This window comes from Tympanuchus pallidicinctus, unplaced genomic scaffold (assembly GCF_026119805.1).
Source record: "Tympanuchus pallidicinctus isolate F22 unplaced genomic scaffold, pur_lepc_1.0 scaffold17, whole genome shotgun sequence".
NCBI classification, from domain to species: Eukaryota; Metazoa; Chordata; class Aves; order Galliformes; family Phasianidae; genus Tympanuchus; species Tympanuchus pallidicinctus.
In genome coordinates this window covers 8884888-8906304 of record NW_026294690.1, presented here as the reverse complement: position 1 = coordinate 8906304, position 21417 = coordinate 8884888, and the positions used below count along the sequence as shown (strand labels likewise).

Genomic DNA, 21417 nt, shown 5'->3' with positions numbered 1-21417 from the left:
ACGGAGCAGTACGAAGCTGGCTAGGTAGGGTGGCTGTTTCCAGAGCAGTGTGCCCTCAAGGCAGAAGGCCGCAATGGGATGGTAGGTGTTAATGGGTTGTACCTTTTCCAAGGGCCATCCAGATGGTGATGCCACTAGGGTCCCTCCCACGGAACTAAGCGCTCATCTCCTGGCCTTTTATACATGGAAAACCCCACAAGCACAGCAGGGCAAGATTTTTGACATACAACCTTGTCACAGGAGCTCTGGAAGAACCAAACCTCCAGCTGCTGTGGGATTTGGAGGTGCCCACCTGGGGTCTGGTGGTTGCTGCTTCCCGACTGTGACATAAAGGGCTTGGCCAGCCTGTGAGGCACTGCTTCCCTGCCCGTCACTGCGTGCCCTGGGGCTCGCTGTTATGTCCTCAGAGCCATTTGATCCACAGAAATCACAGCTGATCAAAGGGGCAGCTTACGGGAACACTCTGCTGGTGACTTCCTCTGGTGGTGCCAGGGGCTGCGCTGCAGAGGCGAGACGCCAGGGAAGAGATTGTTAACTGCTCAGCTTCTGCTCCCTCTGACGGCACAGCAAAGAGGTTCTCCTAAAAAAGATTAAAAAAAAAAAAAAAAACAACCCAAAAACTTGATGGATGATTTTGAATTTCACCTTTTCTGCAGAAGCACATTTAAAAAATGTGAATTCCCACAAAACCATGATGGGCTCCTTTGGTTTGTGCTTTGCACATCTGCTGGGGAAGAAGCGATAGTGAAAGCAGGGACTCCTGCCAGCCAGCAACAATTCCCCATTCCTCCCATGTTTCTTTCCATGAACATTTTGGTTGTTAGTGTGTAATGTGTTTTTCCTTGGACAAGGGAAGAAAAATTTAACAGTGTCAGTCCTGCAGCAGCAGCCACATGAAGCCCTGCTGTTGGTGCACAGGGAATGCCACCAGTGTGGGAAGAGATCACCTCAGGTGAGTGCTGCCAAGCTGGTGGTTATTGGCATGGTTGGCATGGATTGAGGTTGGACCTGATGATCTCAGTGCTCTTTCCCAGCCCTTATGATTCTACAGTTCATTATGCTGCCCACCCTGGGCTGGTGACATCCAAAACTTCCTAAGGTGTTTTTCACTCATTCTAGTGAACCAGAAGGTTTGCTTGCAAACAAGACCAATGTTGGGCTTTGTTTCTGGAAGCTGGACCATCCCCAGGGTCAGCGGGGGAGGGATGGGATAACCTCCAAATGGAGGGACCGTGCAGGGATAACCACTGATCTGAACTGAGCTTGTGACTGGAACCTTTCTGTGCTGAGCCAAAGCATCAAACTGCTGAGACCTGAACTGGTCCAGTGGCACAGGGCAGGAGGGAGCTGGCAGAGCAGAAAGTCAGCGGGCAGTGGGAAACATCACAGAGGCAGGGCGGACATGTGGTGATCCCACCCTGTGCACTGGAAAGGGAAGAAGAGGGGGAAGCTGGTGGTGATGATGCACTCCAGATGACACCATGAAATCAGAAAGGCTATTTATAGGTGGCTAATTGATTAGGGCGGCAACAGCAGGAGGAAATGACTTTCTGGAGTGCCAGCCAGCTTTGGAGAGGTGTCAGGGAGAGCAGAAAGTCCCCAGATGATCAAAAGGCTTGAGAAAGAGATATTTCTGTGGGTTGCTCCTGACTTGGGTATGGCCTGAAGAGAAATCATGTCGGTGCTGCTCACAGAGCCCATTGGTAGGACAAAGCTGCCACCATCAGATATTGGTGGCTGTGCATGATGCTCAGTGCTCTTGGCTCTTCATAGCTGACCTTGTGGGTCTTACTGTCTTTTCTGAGCTCCACTTAGAAGCTTGAATTTCTCATTTTTAATTCATTGAAGGCTTCAGAGAATGCCTTAAAATCTGCTCAACATCTTCCTAGGTGGGATGATTTTCTTCCACAGCTTCTTGAGCAGAACCCATTCCCTCCAGCCATGGTCATAGAATAATGAAGGTTGGAAAGATCACTAAGATAATCTAGTCCAACACTGTCAACTCATTTCTCTGATCACTCTAGGCCATGTCACTCAATGTGACATCTACCCTTTTAGTGAACATCTCCAGGAATGGTGACTCCACCAGTTCCTTGGGCAGCCCGCTCCAATGCATTACCCCTCTTTCAGAGAAGTTTTTCCTAACATCCAACCTGAACCATCCCTGTAGGTACAACTTAAGGCCTTTAACTCTTGTCCTACCAACAAGGTTGATGTTGCTGTTGGCCGTTGGGCTACCCAAGTCAGCGTCTCAGAGCAATGGCAGCTCTCCCTTGCAGCCTGAAAGACACAGAGGTGACCTCCAGAATAAACCTGTGCAACATCACATGTCCATGACAAGGAAGAGGCCATTCTGAGGAGGTTGGAAGGCAGTATTCCGGCTGGCATGGATGTGGTTCACGGGGAGGTGGTGCCTGCCATGCCCGAGAGAGCGTGCAAAGCAATGTCAGCAGCAGTCGTGCACTGTCTCAGAGTCTGCTCATTTGGAAATGGTGCTCTTTTCAACGGTTCTGTTATCAGATGGAGCATTTCCTTCATCAGTGTTAATATCCATGTAGTGAAACAATGAAAGGGCTTCCTATCAGTTCCAAATAGGACGTGAAAAGCTCTCAGCGTTAAGAGTAGAGGATGCTGGAATAGGGCAATGGGAAACGCCTGAGTCACTGAAATGCCTCTTTGATTCCATTAGGCTGATATGTTCAAAAGGGAAGAAGAAAAAAAAAAAAGAGAGAGAGAGAGCGAGAGTGGAGTTAGTTAATGATCTGAGAGACAGAGGGCAGGAAGGGCCAGCACTCAGCGTGATCCCTGCAGAGGAGGGAAGGCACGGAGGGATGTGCTGGCACGGGCTTTGGAAAGTGGTGAGCACAGCAGGGAGCTGTGTGCAGGGAACCACACGGTTTGTTTTTGGAGAGGGGAGACTCAGCGGGGGAATGGAGAAAGCTTTAACCCTGTGCACTTCGTCCTGCTGCCTCCTGGCTGCTGTGGTGTAGCATTGTTCCCCATGCCTGAGCAGTGCTCTGACCGTGATCGGTGCCAGGGTAGGGCTGTGCAGTGATGTGCAGCACAGGACAAGGAAACAGCACAGGGAAAACGAAAGGGCTGAATGTGATTTAAAGGTCCCTCTAAGTGCTGCAGGCTCAGGAGGGGAGGGAAAAGCCTGTTTACCAAGCATCCAAGGCCACTAGCCAGAGCAGCAGCAGTGCACATGCCCATCACCCCATCTGGGAAGGCACACGGCCACTTGTGCTGGAACTGTGGGCACTAGTGAGGGATCTGCCAAGGCTGGGAGCACCTGCAGCCTGGGCACAGCAAGCAGGATTTCCCGACTGGAGATGGGCAGGCAGCCAGGACCATGCGGTCACTGGCTGATGCTGTGCAGGGATTGAAGGGCTCACTGCCCATCTTGCCAGCCAGGTGTCAATCCCAAGGCCGCAGTACAAGCACGCAGGCTTTGACACATGCCAGGTCAGGGGCTGTGAGAAGATTCTTTTTACTTTTTATTTGCTATTGTAGGAAGAACTGCAAAGAGAAGGATATGGCACTCTCTGCAGAGGGTGACCAAGCTCTGCATTCCCAAACCCCTCCTTTCTTGGCTACATGCCCCACTCCTGCTCTCCGGAGAGGTGACCCACTCCCCATTCCTCCCCATCCTTTACAGAGGAGATGTGCTGGGCTCTCAGGGACAGGGCTGCCCTTTGTGGCAGTGAGATGGGAGGTGCTGAAAAGCTGGGGAGCCGTGCCAGCTCCGCTGAAAACCTGCCCTGGGGAACGGGTGGCCGGGAGGCTGGCACACAAAGGGCCGTCCTGTCCTCACACCTGTGGGGAGGCCGGGTGCTGACAGCTGGGAGACGGTGCCCCTGGCGGGGGGGAAGGTGATCACTGCGCCTGGGGATGATGCTGTGCGAAGAGGATGGAGGAACACGGGTAGTTCTCTCTCCCATCTCTCCAGCATTCAAACCAGGCATCCAGGTGGTGCTTGCTGGAATGCACCTTGGCCAATCTGTTTTCTGCCACTGTAGGAGAAATTGGTGCCATCGTTGAACTTCAACGGGCGAAGCTTGGCCGATGGTGCCCTCCCGCGGCACAGAAGTCCGGCTGCGAGCCGCGTCCATGAGCGGAACTGCATCCAGGCCGGGATGCTAGCAGTGCCCAGGGGAGGAGGCGGCTCTGGGGCTCTGAGATCAGCCCCACCCGCGTCCCGTGGGCTGCGTTCGTGCTGGATACCCGCCGGGACCCCGGGGCTGGGAGGTAACAAAGAGATTCGGGGAGCTTCAGGTGGGGCACGAAGGGATGGGGTGGTCCCAGAGGAGATGATCCCTCTTGGGATGGGCAGCCTGCAGTGGGTTATGCTCAGTGCTCATACACCGCTGCTGTTCGTGCCCTGAGCAGGGACGGAGCGTCCCTTTCCTGTCCCAGCTGGGAAGGGCTGGGTCCCTGCCAGCTTTCCTGTTTGTGTTCCATCCTGCCGCTCCCCAGCAACCGGGCCCTTGCAGATCCCAACCCTGCGAGCCCCCACCTGCACTGTGGGATGATGCTGGGCCATGTAGCAGCTTGGTCCCTGTTCCACATGTCTCCAGGGGCTGTGCAGGTCACTGGGTGGGAGGGAGAACACTGAGCATCAACCAGCTCCTGTCAGAGTCTGAGCAACACTTGTAAGCCTCCAAGTCACAGCCTTTGGAGCTGTAGGGATGTAAAGTGTAGCTCCTTGTTTTGCTGGGGTGGGGGGAGGAGATGGGCTCTCTCCAGCTGGCTGTGCCAGCCTGTCCACAGGCATACAGCGGTGAGAGATGCCTCCTGGAACTGTCAGGACATGAGGACAGAGGTTCCAGCCCTGCCTTGCAGATGGGCTGAGGCAGAGCTGCTATCAAAGCGAAGCCTGGAAGCTCCCAGGATTAGAAAATTAAGGGCTTGCATTGTTTTCCCCAGTCCAGATGGGGTGGATACCGGGTAGGATTAGTCTGGCAAAGCTTCCCAGTATTCTGCAAGGGGCACAATAGGACCTTAAAGAGAAGAAGATGCACTGATGACAGGTGAGAGGCACATCTCTCAGCAGCCTCTGCCTCCTGACACACATGGGATGCACTCACTGCAGGTGCTGCTGCTTTGTGTTCCACTCTGCCAGGGAACACTTCCCCATGTATCCCAACACTGCTGGGCTGCAGGGTGGGCTCAGAGGCACCTGCCCTTTTAGGGCATGGGGAGAGGGGAGGTAGGGCATGGTGGGGAGGGATGGTGCAATGTCTGGGAAAATAGGGGTGTGCAGGTAAACAGGTAATATATGCACGGAAGTGATAATTTGTAATTAGCAGGTAAAACCTGAAGAGCCTGGAAAGAGGTGACAAAGATCCTGCCTTGCTGTGTGGTTCTGCACCCCAGAGTTCTCCTGCATTCTGGGACTGGCATCAGCTCCTCTGGTGCAGCTGTACAGAGTGAGGTCACACGCGGACTTGAGCAGCCAGCTGCTAGGTGGCACCTCCTGCCCAAATACATGTCCTAAATGGTGGTGGACCCAGGCATACTGATGAGGCTGGAGGACAGTTGCTTCTTCAGAGTGCAGGGTGATGCTTCGAGTCCTGTGTGCCTTACATGGGATTTCCCAGAGTTTGGCACCTGGGCTCAGTCTCTTGGCACAGGAGAATGATGCCTGTGCTAAAGACAGCACTTCTGTATGAGGATGCGCCTCCCCCTCTGCAGCTGGTTCCTGCACATAGGTTGTGCTGTGGGTGTCTGAAACTGGTTTGAGGTTGTTTCTGTAAAGAGGAAAAGGGGAAGGAGGGAGGAGAAGCCCTTTTATGTCCCTTCAGTCCCTACAGCAGCAGTGCTCCTGCTTCTGAGTTTTGCTGAAACCTGTATTACTAAGAGCCAAATATAACTGAATAAAGAGATGCATTCAAGCTGTGTGGGGTGGTAAGAGAGAGAGAGTCAGGGGTGTTCACTGCAGCCATGCCAGTGAGCTGCAGTGATTGCCCAGGTCCTAGCTGAAACCACAGCTTTGCCCTGCGGCACGCAACAACAGCCTCTGTTCCCCTGTGATAACTTGTGAACTGTGATAGAGAATGAAGCCATGGGGAACACGAGCGCATGTCATCACTCAGCTCTTCCACTGTGGGTAACCCATGGGCCTGGAGCTGGCCTGTGCATGGCTGTGCCCAGTGTAGCAGTGCTATGCTGAGCTGTGGGTACACACAAGCTGCTAGGGGAAGGTAGAAACTCACTGCCTAGCCTACTGCAAGAGCTGCAGTGCTGCAAGCCAGGTTGGGAGTTGGAGAGATACAGCACACCTCAGGCATCCAGCAGCAGCACCTCTGGTTCTGGGGAGCCTGGGGGGCATCTCGCTGCTGCTGTGGTCCCACGGAGCATCCAGAACATCGGTTGGGCCTTAGGGCCAGGCCCCAGTGCACCCTGGCTGGCACACCGTGTTTGTGAAACCCCCCATGCTTGCGGTTGACCAGAAGGCTGAAATAAGCCTGTCCGGAATTGGTTGCAGGGCTCTGTATCCTGATGTGGTGAGGAGCTCAGCCGGGTGGCTGCTGGCTGTGAGGATGGTGGGGTTTGGCACAAGGAGCACCCCAGGGCCCCGCCAGCGCCCGGAAAGCTCAGCCTGGCACTAACGGAACTGTGATAAAAATGAACCAGGACAGCGAGGAGAGGGAGATTAATGTCTGATTGTCAGAGGGGCGGAAACTAAGGCAGACAGTGCTCAAACAGATACTGGAGCATGTGGGGGGCTGATGCTGCTTTTCCCAGTATTGCTGCATCTGTAGGTCTGCATCACCCCCTGCAGCCTTCGTGGAGAGAGAAGGGGACAAAAGGTGTGCAGCCAGCCCATGTCCCATCGATGCCCCACCTCTGCAGGTGGGAGACATGCCTTCCAGACAGGCCTGAGTAATACCATGGGCAGTGCTTGCTGCCTGAAGCATCACATCACTGCACATCTCTGGGGGACTCTGCCCAGGCCAGGTTTGCCCGCTTCCCCAAGGTCCCCGCGGTCCCCAGCCCTTGAGGGTAGGTGGGGGATTTGCTCCGTGGATTTGCTCCCCATCGGTGCCAGTGAGCCGAGCGCTGCTTCTCTCCAGCCCTCCTTTCTGCAGGGCGAGAGTCACCTCTGCCCTGCCCGATCCCCATCCCTTCCGAATGAAGCAACCCAAGCGTGGGCTTGCAGGGACACCTGGTGGCTGGCAGCCTCACTGCGGGGCAGGAAGATCCCTGGGGCTGTGCGGGAGCTGCGTGATTGCCCCGCGGGAGCTCAGGGTGGGATTGTTGCAGGGTTTGGTTTATGTGCAGCACCCAGGGCCAGCCGCAAGCTGCCGTGCCTGCAGGGCAGCAGTAGCAGCAACAGAGCTTGTGAGCAGGGAACGGCAAATCCTCCGGGGGCTGATGGAGGTGCTTGCCTGCTCTGTTCCTTTAGCACAGGGAGGTCCCAGGGTCAAGGCCAAAACGTCCAGCGGGCAGAGCTGGCTCTGGGCACTGGCCAGCCTGTGCCGGTGAAAGCAGGGTACGCTGTGGGTGCAGGACCCAGTGAGAGAAGGAGAGCGGGCAACTCAGAGTCACTGCCCACAGGACATCCTCCTCCTCTCTGTGTGCTCCCAAGGAGAGAGCTGTGCTCTGTCCTTGCTCCCCCTGAGGCAGTGCTGTTCCCTTTGCCATGATGCTCCAGGCTGTTGGCAGGGATAAAACAAAGAGGATTTTGCATCCAGCTGCCTGCTGGAGATCCATATCCTCACTCAGAGAGGGGAGATTTATTCATGTGTGGTAGCAAGTAATTAGTGTCTCCCTTTTCTCAGCTCTGCTCCACTTTATCGGGACAATGCTGAGTCTCTCTGCAGCTCTGTCCTGCCAGTTCCTTTTTTTAGATGCCATGTTTCATACATGCCAAGCAGCAGCCCCAGCACTGTGAGCTCTATTAGGATGCTCACTGATTCTCTTATACCCTTTAGCATCAACATAACTCAGCTCTCAGTGATAGTACTTGGTCCTCCTACCTGAGCTCATAGCTTGTCCTTCTTGCCTCCTGCTAACGTATGCCATCTGGATTTGTTTTTTCAGTACATCCTCCCCAGCCTGTAGGATTTCCCAAAGGTGCGGAAGATCACAATAAAAGCATATTGACTTTACCAGGAAGATGCTGTGCATTCCCTTCCCTCTCCCTGCTCCAAACCACTGTGAGGCTGCTCTGTGAGCAGTGAGCAGGAGACTTTCACCCTGAAAGAACATTTGGGGTGCCACATTCTCTGGCCATGACTCAGCCCAGCAGGACTTGGACCCCTCCAGGTTCAGAACCAGAGGGCGAGAAGTGCCTGGAGTCCGATGCCCAGACTGATGTCTGCCTCCCTCAGTGAGGAAGGATTGATATGACACACAGCACTGCTTTCACCATGTGCTCGTCACTCCTCTGCTGCCTTCCTGTGTGCTCTGAGAGGTGCCAGCAGGGGATCCCCTCCTTTCAATGTCCCACAGCACACTGAGAGCCCCCCTGAGGTCTCTGCTTTCAGCTCTCTGCAGCCGGTGGCTGCACGCACAGCGCAACCACATCCCTGCTGGCCGGGAGATGCTCTGCACCCGCGGCCCTGCTGCACGGGCTACTAACCAACACAGCCCTCACGTTCCCACGAGGAGGATGTCCCCATGTCCCCTAGAGCCTTCTGGTACAGCAGTGCCATTGGGTACGCTGGGAGACGGGGCTGGGCACCACGCGGGGCCACATAAGGAACATTTGCTGGGGAAGTCCCCAAGTTGTAGCCATCAAAGATAGGTTTGTGCCACCATGGCAGGCGAGGCCCACGCCATCCCGCTGAGCCCTGCAGCCTCCACATGCACAGCCACAGCCCCTAGGAGGAGGCAGCGCCTCCAAGCACAGCTCAGGGTCTGGCACCAGGTGCTCACGTGGCTGGTTCAGTGGGCTAAGAGCCGTGAGGGGCTTGTGGTGGCCCAGGTGAGGTGAGGGCCACCGGGCCAGGCCCGGAGAGCCGGGCAGACCCTGTGGAGCTCCCCATGCTGGGGAAGTTTCCTGTTTGCTGCCCTTGCTGAAGCATCGGCCCCGCAACCGCCGCCGGGCCCGCGCTTCCGGCCGGGGCTCCCGCCCGGAGCCCCCCTGCACTATCAGCTCGCCAGATGCCTTTTTCAGGATACTGTGGTAAAACTGTGCCGGGCAGGCGCTGTCATTTGGGGTTTTCTCTCATGTCAGCCTCGAAGACAAATTGGATAAGGAGGAGCGGGAGGGGAAAGAAAAAATAAAATTGAAAAAAAAAAAAAAAAATAGAAGAAAGGAAGATGCCTGCTGCCTTGGGGGCCGTGCAGCAATGGCACCACCAAGCTGTGGGGTGAGGTGATGGTGGGATGGGGTGGTTGCCATGGCAGCATGGCCCGCCTGGGCGCTGTCGGCCTCTAGTGGTGGCGATGGCAGCGTGGTGCCATGGCGGTGTTGCTGCGGGTCCCAGCTGCATCACCGGCCTTCTGCCTTTCCTCCTGGTGCTGCTGTTCAGTCTGGATGTGGCCTCTGGGTGCTGCCTCTGCCAGGATGTCACCTTCCACTGAGACACCGTTTTAGGTGGTCATCCTCCAACAGCACGTCATCATCCATCAGGACGTTGGTATCCATCGCAACACTGTCCTGCACTGGGACGTGGCCCACAGCACGATGGCAAGGGAGCAGGAGCAGCATGCACTGCCTGTCCTCGTGTAGCAGCAGCAGCAGCCAGGCAGGCCACTGTGGCCCAGAGCACTCACAGTGCTCTCCTGGTCATTGCTCTGCAGTGGATGGTGTTGAGCATCCTCTGTACTGGGCACACTGACGGCTGGCTGGGGCAGACTGGGAGAGCAGAGACAAATAGGGAAAAGATATCCTCTGGGATGCAGCAGTGCAGCAGCACCAGCTGTCCTGCAGCAGTGTGAAGGGCAGGGCGGGGATAGCAGGGCCCAGGGGACAGCAGGGCCCAGCATGCAGCATGGGCAGCCCAGTGCCACCCTGCCAGGCAGCGGCTGTGCTGAGCCAGTGACCTGAAATCATGGCCTCTCGCTTTCACCGGCAAATCTTGTGTGTTTGTGTGGTTTCCTTTTCCTTCTTCAACATACTCTTTTTTCCTTCTCTCTCAGTGTTGTTCCCTTTCCTGTGGAGGCAAATAGCAGCCCTTCCAACCTTTTGGTTCCACATTCTGCATAGGACCAAAACTAATCAGAGTCCCAGCGGAGTTCAGCTTTAATTACCCATGAGATGCTAATCTGCTGCAGGGTCTACATGCTCCTTCATCCAAGCTTTCCTTTTCCCTCTGCTGCTCTGCAATTCCCCTGTCACATGTCTCCCAATTCCCCACAGCTTCCCCAGGCAATTTGCTTTGAACAAGATCACAAGTGAAATTCCTAGCCCAAAAAAGCTTCTGTGCAGAGCGGCATAGAAAAAGCCCAGCTCCGCTGCAGCAGGACAATAGAGGTCTTCTCCATCAGCCAGAGGCTCCACGTGGGACCCCCCATACCTCATGTAAGATGTCTCGAGCACAGCTGAAGGAAAGAAACCCAGGAATCCTCAAGCCTAAGTTCCCTGGATTCTTCCCTGGCAATGCCTTCCTCCCTGCACAGTGCTGACTGAGATGCTTTGGGAACCTTTTTGGCTCCAGCTCTGTGCATTTGATAAGCAGCCAAGCCTGGATGAAATAAGGGATACCCTTGGAAAACAACAGTTCAGGTGGATCCTGGTGGCCGAGTGGACAATGGCTGTGGCTGAGTTGGCAGCAGTGAAGGACACAGTGGGTGCAGGAGAAAAGCAAGCACAATCTGAGCCACACAGCAGAGAGATTGAGCTCCTTGATCCTTCTCCTGATGAGGACTGCTTCTTCAGCAACACCTGAGAAACATCAGCCACCAGGGGGAGGATCAGCTAGCCAGAAACCCACCTGCAGTGGGGCTTTTGCAAAACAATTTAGGTTAGTTTTGACCCCACCTCTCAGGCCAGAGGCCTCTCCTTTTAAACTTGACAAACAGCTGCAGCCCTAGTTGACCTATTTGCTACCATCAGGTGCTGCTGCTCCAGCTCTTCTCCAGGCTCTGAGCTCCCAGTAGGTGCTGGTTTATTTTTTCTTTCTCCTTTTCTAGTGTATTGTCAGGAGTAAGTTTGCAGGAATCCAGAAATTGCTCTGATTTCTAGGTCGCTCTGCTGCTGAATGATTGTGGGTGATGTTTACAATGTATGTGTTGCTGTAGGCTATGGTCACAGGTTGTGGAAACTCAGCTGTCCTATTTTGTGAGGTTGCATGCTTTAGGGCTCAGGGTGCCTCCCTGCTGTGGCTCCCTAGCAGCTTAGGGGCTACACACACAACCTAACCCTGCACCACCTGCCTGGGGTTGCCCTTTCCACGTGCAAGAGCTGGCTCAAGGAGCAGTGCTGGGTTTGCACAGCACCAGGGGCAGTGGCTTCCCGAGGATGTAGAACAGCAAAGCATTGCTTGTTCTAGTGGCCACTTTATCCTCAGACACTGGAACTGGGGCAGTTCTCCTCAGGGACCAGAGGCCTCTTTTTTCTGGGGCTGTCTGCATTTATCCCTATTTATAGCAGCCATCTCTGCAATCAAAGCTTCCTTTAACATGCAGGATCTGAAGCTACCCAGCAGGCACGAGGGCTGAGCCATGGCAGTGATCAAGCAGCGCTCCTGGGAGAGGGAGGGACAGAAGCAGTGACACACTGTGTGCCCCCACAGACTTCTGATGTGATGGGTGTGACAGACACTGCTGTGCTCACTAGGGACAAGGCTACTGGGAGGGATCAGGGCAGGAAGAGTGGTACTGCCTTTCCCTTCAAAGGGGAAATATAACAATACCTCTCAGATCAGCAGTTTGATCGTTCTTCTCCATTGCCTGGACCTGATTACAACACCTCAGATGCAGCAGGCAGTCCTGTCTGGCTTTAGAAGCTGCTGGTATTTCCCCATGCCCTGTATATTTTGGCATTATGGATTAATGATCATCTACTGGGCATTTAGCTGCTTGTCAGGCAGACCGAGAAGCCCTGAGCTGAGCTCGCTCCTTGTGCTCCAGTTCTGCTTGCCTCGGATTCTAGGGCATGGAAAAGCCCCTGGGCAGGATGTGGGGCCAGGTGCAATTATCACAGGTGTGGTGAAACTCTCTTTCTCCCTTTCCTCACCCAATGTTTTTTAAAAAGGGAAATAAGTATGCACTAATTGGCACCTTGAAAGCTGTTTGCTTCCTCAGCCACCAGCCCAGAGCCCTGGGCAACAGCAAGAGCTGAAACTGGAGTTTACTGATGTTTCTGAGGCCTGCCAAAAACGTGTGCCCTTCTAGCAGGTAAGAAAGAAAGCTCTGGGAGAGTAAAAAGTTGTGTTTGTTTAGCAGAGGACTGCACTCCATCATGGTGAGTGGACTGTCAGGGAAGTGACAGGCAGTACCAGTGGTCTGGAAGGGCTGGGGTGTGCTCAGCTGCAGAGTAGTGGTGTGTTGTGTTTTTGTTCCCTGGGAGGGTTTAAGTGCATGCATATCTTTAGGAAAGGAGGGCTTGGCTCTCCTGCCTCAGTCAGGGCTGTGCAGGGTGGCAGAGCTGTGTGTTCCTGGACTGTAGGCAGGGACGGAGACACCCAGCACCTCATCCACCCCCTCTCTGTCCCACCATGGAAAGGCAAGGCAGTGGCAGTTTTATCTCAAAGTAGAACAAAGGGTTCTTTTATTCTTTCTGGAGACACATTTTGATTTGCTGTGAGCATGTCTGTGCTCAGACTGGCTGGCTGTGTCAGCTTCATCAGGGCACATCTATACAGGGAAAACTGAAAGCAGGAGACTTCTGTCACCAGGCTGAGTCTCACTTCTAGGAAAGAAACCCTGTTACCAGCCAAACAGTATGATACTGTGGTCCCCTGCACAGCAGATGTTGCTGAGCAGACAGGCTCGACAGAACAATCTAAAAATAAAACATACTTGCAGATATTTTTCACATCAACTTTTTTCCTTAATTTTTCTGGGAAGGAGTTTTGGCTCAAAGTGTATCCACTCCTAGGCTTCTCATCTTCTTTCACACCTCTCCCCTTCACCCGACTGCTATACTGGAGAGCTACAGCGCATCAAGGATGTTGTCAATTTTGGTGACCAGATCCTGACGCTTGTTGGAATGCATCTTCTCATTCTCAATGTATGTATCCTTCTTGAGCTTGCCAGCTACAAGCCGCTCAGCTTCCACCGAGGACTTCAAAACGAGTTCCTTGACTTGGCCATCCAGCTTCTGAATCTCACTTACCTTACAGGATAAAAGACAAAAGGAACATTAGAGAAGACAAAAACAAAAAAAATCCTACATCCCTGTAGTAAAGTTGGGATAGAAGAGATGATTGAGGCACAGCAAAAGATGAAGTCAGTGCTAAACAGAAATGTCTCCAATCCCTGCATGTTGCCTCTTCCTGCCAACACATTATGAGGAACGTCTCATGAATGGATAATTAAGCAGTGCAGATATAAAAGGGCACTAAGGACCCAGGAGCCATACTGGCAGGAGACAGATGCAATGACTGTTAAAGAGTGCTTAATGATGGGTTTTAAAGGCTTTAAGCTATATCACCACAATGACAGCTGGAAGATGTGCCCCTGCAGTTAATGTCAATGATGTGCAAGAAGCAGCTCTATAATGACATAGCTACCCCTTCGGGTAATAACAGATTAAGAAAAGTGTCTGTTGGTTGAAGGGATCTCAGTGATTAAAACATCCCCTGCTTGGGGTTAGGTGGCTGTTCCAGGTAAGTTCTGAAATACAGCAGATGCAGTGAGGTGTGCTCTCTGTACTGCAGCTTTCACAGAATGGCCAGGGTTGGAAGGGACCTCAGGGATCATGAATCTCCAGCTTTCAACATGGTACAGCAAAATACCCCTTGAGGAGCATCATGCTATGGAAAATCTATCAAATTTATACATGGAAGAAAACATGAGATTAGGGAGATGATGTTAGCTTGGCTGGTGTCAGCAGTAGAGTCGTAACTGATGTTGGTGGTTTCCATTTTTGCCAATTGTCACCATAATGAGCAAAGTGAGCATTAAGACTGTTACAAAACCACTACCATGCAGCAGGTTTTAGGGGCTGCTTAAGAAACAGCACAAGCAGCTGTTTAACAATGTGGCTGCATAACCAAGATTACTGCAAGTGGAAAAAAGAAAAAAACCAAAATGTATCTTCACCCCCTCTGGCAGGGATCAAGCCAGCTTTTGCAGGGGAGAGGGAAAGATATAAGCTGCAGAAACTAAACACCACATTACAAGTCAGCTCAAATATCTGACTGAGCCAAAAGCAGGAGAGCTTCAGAAAATTAACATTTCTTACTTTATCACATAAGTCAGAGCCTTCTGTCTTCAGTTTAGACTGCAGAGCAGCTATTTCACTTGTCAGGGCCTTATGTTCTGTCTCCAAAGACTTCTTGCCACTGTTCAGGGTGGAGATGTCCCGCGACTGTTTGTATTTATTCACTGCTTCATCAAAATGACGGTACAGCCCAAGTCTCTTGTTTACCAGAGTAAGCACTTGCTCTGTGATGCAGGCAACTTTCATCCTAGCTTCAGCAGCTGGATCCTGGAAGAAGACAGAAGAAAAGATCAAAGCAGTCCTATCTTTGATCTGCATTAAGCCATGCCTGCTATGTGCCACAAGACTGTTACAGCAACGGCACTCTTTGCAATTAGGTCAACTGACAGCAGCTAGGAAATGGTTCAAGTACTGACTAGGGCAAGCACCTTTCAGAAATTCAGCACAGCCCAACAAAGAGCTTAAGAGAAAAAAAAAGGCAAAAAAATTGCAGAAAGGTTTGCAGATGTTCTTGTTTATCAGGGACATCTTTTTTTTTTTATCCAGGGGGCAAAATTCACATTAGCCATAGTACACCAAACCCTGCAGGAATACCAAAACAGGGATCCACTTAAATGTCAAGTGGGAACAGTTGGAGAGAATTACTGGCATGAAAAATCTCTGACCGTTGCCTGAGTAAGCCATTAACATTTGCAAAGGATTCTTCATACAGCACCTTAGTGATGGAGAAATCCAGCCTCACATAGATGATCACAGTGAAGAACAAGATGTAAAAGGCTCCAACCACCAACAGGGGTTCCTGCAGCATCAGTATTTTATTGAAGGTGTAATGAACCTACGAGAGAAGTTTGAAATGCTGAGCAGTGACCCACGTTGGCACAGGACAGAACACCTCAGGCAGCAGCAGAACTAGCTCTGCAGTTAAGGAGGCGTTCATTTCTGAAACCAAACAGGAATGTTTTGACCATCATGATAAATACAGAGAAGGCCCCACTGGTCAGGCAAACCTCGCAGGGCGGCCGTGCTCACCACTATGTCTTGGATGTGCTGCTCCACCAGGTTGCTCTTGTGTGCTACAATAACTGGGCGTCCAAAAGTGTCCAGGTACGTGTAGTGAAGCTCATCTGAAGCACGATTGATTTCATAAGGGCTGTCCACGTGGATATTCCTGTGGATAAAGCCAGACAGTCCTGTCTGAGGCTATGCTGGGACTTGGCTGGTCAACTGTGGACTCCAGCACAAGGCCAATTATGCAATTTAAACATCACTCTAGAAGGAAGCAAAGCTGTCTTCCAAGATCTCTACATGTCTAATCACTGTGCTGTTTCACTGTCTTCAGGCCATCAAAGCAGCCAAAGTATCTGCTACCAATACAGCATCTTCTATGGCAACAAACCAGGAGTAATGGCACTTACTTGGCACCTTCTGGCAGTATGATCTTGACAGTCAGAGAATCTGTAACTTGCTCGTCAAACACGTGGTCCACAAACCTCATTTTCAGGGCATACTGATCACCTAGGAGAGTACAGACCATGGAGTGGTTATGTTTCAGAGAACAAGGAGCAAGCCTGAAGCTCAGCTCCTATTAGAAGCAAAACCAGAACTCAGACAGATGCATCACACAGCAGGGGGCACTAGCTCACTTAAATATGTTTTAAACAGATGTCTCCAAAAACCTGTAGGAAGCACAGAAAAGAGGGATGGATTTGCATATTCTAGAAATAACTCCTAGCAACAATTGCTAAGGTACAGCATACTATGGCTCTGAATTTATCACTGTACAGCAACCACCTTTAAATGCAGAGGAAAAGATTTCTTATTCCCTTTGCCCAAACCACCCACCAAGATTGTAGAGGTATTCGTAGCTTGGCAGGTTATAACCAATGATGTAATGGGTTTTCCATCCTCCAAAAAGTGGGAAACGGGGACGGATCTCCATCTCAACAGAGTCATCCAGGACCAGCAAGTGGCTGGTGGAGATGTTTCCGATTTCATCTCTGTAATAGACATCCTGAGCAGCAGCTGGGAGAATGGTCTGTGTGAAGAGAAGCAACAGTCAGTTCTGACAAAACCAGCAACAGCTGTAAAGCATCAGAAAACAGTGCTCCCACGAGACAACAAAATGCCATTCAGCACCAAGAGGCAAAACCGTGGTATTCCAAGTGATCAGTCACTGCAGTGACTGCCAGTACCCAATTTACCTGGCCTATAAGTGAATGTGGAAAACCAGGGCTTTCTCCAGCCCAGGTTCAAATATTCCAGACAGCAAGGGATTTCATCACACCTACCAGAACAGCAATTCTCTTTTCACTCCAGCTCACTGCTCCTAGCTCACTGAGCTTGCTGGTTTATGCACAGCAAAATGAGATTTCTGTTTGGCTGCATCACCTAGCAGAATTACATCAATCAATTCTGGAGGCCTCAAGCAGTGAGGAAGGCTTTGGTTCAGATGAAGACATAAAATACTTTCTCATATCTGGCTAGCAGAGCCACAGCTTTACCTTTTGTTAAGTGTTTTATGATTAAGGAATGGATGGGTGAGTTTCCAATTATTGCTCAACATGCTATGATAGAAAAGGCAACTCTGAAAACAGGAGGGTGGGGAAAGGATGAAAGGCCCTTGTATAGTAGAAATAGGAAACTGGAACTGTTAATGCATTTGATTAAGGGGTGTAAGACAGTTCTTGAGACTGGAGGGTTAAGAGCACAGAGAGACACTACATGCCTGGCATATGCAGCTTCTTTGGCCACCAGATGTAATAAGGCATATAACCTCCAATTTCCATTTCCAAAAGCCACTTTTGACTTTTTGGAATGATCCTTCTCTGAAAACAGATGAGAGCTTTAATAATCCCTTATTACTCAGAACTGGGTATTTATTTATATGTTTAAATCTAGGGATACGAGGAAGAAGCCACGGTATGAACAGGTGATGCAAAATGCCGACCTTGAAAGATTTGACAGAAGAGATTCCGCTGTCTGGTTGTCTCTGGTAGTCATATCTGGAGAAGGGCCCTTTCAGCACTGCTCCCGTGTGCTTTAAATCAACTGTCTCTTCAACTGCAATATTTCCCCAGTGGGACACCTCAATGACTCGGGTCATACTGGTGATGGTCAGGAATGGACTGTTGTTTTCATAGTGCACCTTCAGAGTGTCCTAGCAGGAAGAGAAAGCAAGTGACTAACCCAAAGTGAGGAGCAACCTCCCCTCCCAATTACGGGTCTCTATGTCCCCAAGAGAAACTTCCTCAACAAACTCTACACAGGTAGAAGGTATTTCTCCTGCTTGAGCCACCCCAGCCCAACCTACATACCAGGTGCCATGGTCACAATTTCTCTATGCAGGCATTTACCTGGCTATATGGAGGGATGTCCTTGAAGGGACCATACTCAATCATGTCTTCTGTGCGGGAAGGGTTCCCCAGCTTGGTGTAACTCTCCACATTCCTTGAGGCCAGTTTGACACGAGTTGTTTGGGTCTTGGTGGAGTATGGCGAGTAGAAATAGTGATTTCCTTCAAAGACCACAAATTGCTTCTCGCTCTGGGTAATGTGAGTGGGGTAGGGCTGCAGGACATGCGTGAAAACCATTTCAACAGAGACACGGACCTTGGCCCCAGGTGCCAAAGGAGATGGCAGCTTCACAGTGAAAAACTTCCCACTGCAAAGAAGAAGAGGCAGTGAGATCTCCCCAAAACAACAAACAGATCCAACCCTCTGCGAGATCCCCTGTGCACGGAAACACCTAAGATTCTGTATTGGATATATGGTGTGCGACTGGGGACAATGTTACATTTGCTCCTCAGAGGCCTCATTCAAGAGGGTGAGCTTATTCTGTACCAAGAGGGCAGGACGAGGCAAAACACAGGGTGAACTGTGTTCGGGCACAATTATAGCCTCTTTCCCAGATATCTGGGTATCGTTTTGGTACTGGAATGGTGTTACGCTCCTGTCTCGAGTTCTGCATTTATAATGCATGCTTCAGTGGCATTTTCTCATTCTCCAGATGACAAGAACGATATGAATCAGAAACAGCATGTGAAAATGTGCTTGAGATGTCTATAATTTGTCTTCTGAACATGTTCCACCAAATCTTTATTTTCAGCTTTTGCCCACAGGAGCTGAAACCAAGGTACTGTTAGAAAATGATCACAGTCTTGGAACGGGGTGCTACACAACGCATTGAGGCTTCACCAAACTGCTAAGTATGTACCAGGCGGACTGAGGTGATGTGAGCAGCATGTGGATTTCATGCCACGGCTGGTGTCCCACATGCAGAACAACATGAGGCTTCCTGCTATCAGGAACCCTGATCCACCTGACCAGTGTAACTGCACAGCTACCATTCCCTTACCATTCATCAGCACTGCACTGCTGACCCACTTTTTAAAAGGTCCTTTATTTCTCAGCACAGCTTAGAAATAATGTGCTGGTCCTGTCTTACAACCCATGCACAGCATCCCGAAGTTGGCAGAGCAGAGCCCTGGGCACAAGACGGTGTTCTCTGTCCCTGCAGCAGGGATTGCAGTACCCCACACACTGTATTACTTTTCACATCTCAGACTAAGAACAGTGCTTGGGGACACGACCAAAGAGCATTTCTAATTTGTCGTAATTGCTGCCAGTCATCTGAGACCCCAAAAGGCATTACTGCAGCTATAATTCTTCCCACCTGCTGCTCTTTAATGAAGGAACGGGATGTTACTTAGGGGCGTGGTTGAGCAGGCATGGTGGTGATGGGCTGACAGTTTGAATGGATGATCTTAGAAGTCTTTTCCAATGTTAATGATTCTGTGATTCTTACGGGGCCCGCGGGGAGCAGGACCTGGGCCTGGCTGCTCGTGTTCCTTAGCCCTGCAGTCAGCACGGAGCACATCTCAGCAACGAGCACAGGGCTCTCCTTGCGCACGGAGCTGTGGAGCACTTCCATCTCACCCCGCGGACAGCGCCGCAGCCCAGATGTGTAACTGCAGGTACAGTCCTCTGAGGGTGACACTCACCTTTTTCCCTTCACTTTCGTCTCTTTCACTTCCAAGATGTTCTCCTCCTCTTCCTCGCCCTTCACCTGTTTCAGAGCACACCGATCAACGCGCTGCCCTTTCAATCACCGAAGGCAGCCGGGTCGGACCCCAGACGTGGCTTTTAAAGGGCCGTTCCCGCAGAAGCTGACAAGAAGCACCCGCCGCCCTCCCGTTGCCCGGACTCAGCACCTCGGCCCGCTTTGTTCCTCCCGATCGCGGCAGGTCCTCCCGCTGCCGACGTGTCCCGGCGGTGCGGCCCGGGGCGCGGCGCTGTGCCGACGTGGCCCTGCAGCCCCGGGCCGTGCTGCGGCTGTCCCGGCTCGCGGAGCTCCCCGCCGCTTCCCGCACTCACCTGCACGCCCAGGTAGGCCAGGCGCGGCTCCAGGCCCGGCTCCAGCGCCAGCAGGAAGGAGGAGGCGGCGGGGCCGCCCGGTGCGTTGGCCAGGCTGAGCTCGGCCGACACCTTGGCCAGGTGCGTGCTCAGGTCCACGGTGCGCCGCGCCTCCTCCAGCTGCAGGTCGGCGGCGGCGGCGGCCCATACGGCCGCCAGGCAGAGGAGCAGGCGGCAACGCAGCCCCGCCATGGCCGACGCGTGCACGGGGAGGGCACAAGATGGCGGCGCCCGCGCTGTACGGGGAGGGCACAAGATGGCGGCGCCCAACGGCATAGGAGACGCGCGATGGCGGCGCCCGGCAGCGCGTGAGGCCCCCGGCGGGGAAGGTGGCCGTGCGAGTGCCTGAGTAAAAAAACGGGGCCGGAGGCGTGGTGCTTTGTGCTGTCCGTGTTGCAGAGAAAAGCGGAGGGCGATGTTGTCTGCCGTGACCGCTGTGGGTGCGAGCCCCGCGGGACAACGGGCCGTGAGTGTTTTCATAATGTGCTTCAGGCCTGGCCTTGGTTTAATATGTTGACGCGAGCTGCATAGATAATGCTCTGAATTGGGCTGAGGTTGCCAAGGGTCGGATCGGAAGCGGATTTCCTACATGAGTTTGGAGCTGGAGTCACACGGCCCCTTGGCAGCGGTGAAACGAAGTGGGACATTTCGTGGTGTGTTACGTTCTGAACAGCATCACCTCTGAAGCAGCCTGCTGGCTCTGATCCAGGCGTTGCACAGCACTGCTGCATTTTAGAGCTCCCTCTGAGTGTCCGTGTGGGTTTTGTGTGGAAGTGTCCTCTCCAGGAGCAGCTGTCCCTGCCCTTCCTCCAACCCCAGCCTCTGTGCCACAGGGAGTAAATGAACTCCAGACTGCCTTTATTTCCCCTCTCTCCCTCAGGGAGATTTCTCCTGGCAAATGGAGGGAAAGAAATAATACACATTCCATTGTGTCTGAAGATAATTGGGTTTCAGTTGTTATATCCAGGGCCAAAAGTTGGATTTGGCCCAGATGCTGACTCTGAGCTAGCTGGCAAACACGGCATTTCTAAACCTGACCCATCCCAGACCCCAGAGAGCTCTGAGTCAGGCTGTGATACGCTCACCCCATGCTCAGATCCATTCTAACTGTGATAATTGAGTCATGCTGAGTCTGTGTAGCATCTGCTCCCAGCTCTACCACATTGTCTAAATTTATCCTTAGGCTCAAAAGCCACTGCTTTTAGGATTCTTGCTTGCAGAACAGGTTTTGCTTGCAGGCCCCTCTCACTGCTGTCCTGCACCCAGCGTGGATGTGGTGTAACATGGTGCCAGGCTACAGCTACTTGTGCTGAGTTAAGGCTCTCAGAAGGCACAAGAGAAACTCTGGCTAGGTTTGCTGGTTACATCTGCTCAAGCAGGAAGGGAGAGGCTGGGTTTAAACATGAGAAGTGCTGCGGGACCCTGGCCAGATGCTGCACACTAATTGTTCCAGGCTGCAGGGCCAGCATCCCTTGTCTTAGCCGGTCCCCATGCCCCAGCTAGGTAGCTCAGCTCCTCTGCCATCTGCAAAGGATGTGGTGCAGGGAAAGTGTGTCACCCTCAGGGACACTGAGCACTGGGAGGGGATGGAGCTGGTGCCAGCCCAGCATCTGCTGGGCCTGAGGGGCAAGAGCAGTGTGCCAGAGGGATGCAGAAGCATTCCTCTCTCTCCATTAGCCCCAGACCATTGAGGTTTTGCAGTCCCAGCCCTGAGGCTATAGGTAA

The 21417-nt window shown here is 52.4% G+C and overlaps 1 protein-coding gene across 1 annotated transcript; it reads right to left on the bottom strand.

Moving 5' to 3' along the window:
* Positions 1 to 12634: 12634 nt before the first annotated feature.
* On the bottom strand, positions 12635 to 19983 carry RPN1 (ribophorin I). The gene is made up of 10 exons (XM_052679205.1): positions 19654 to 19983; positions 19281 to 19345; positions 17635 to 17941; positions 17229 to 17438; positions 16124 to 16316; positions 15697 to 15796; positions 15311 to 15449; positions 14997 to 15116; positions 14303 to 14548; positions 12635 to 13231 (listed from the first exon to the last, which is right to left on the bottom strand). Exons 1-10 carry the CDS (start codon positions 19966 to 19968, stop codon positions 13049 to 13051), a joined length of 1878 nt encoding a protein of 625 aa, XP_052535165.1. The 5' UTR covers positions 19969 to 19983; the 3' UTR covers positions 12635 to 13048.
* Between the last annotated feature and the right edge of the window lie 1434 nt (positions 19984 to 21417).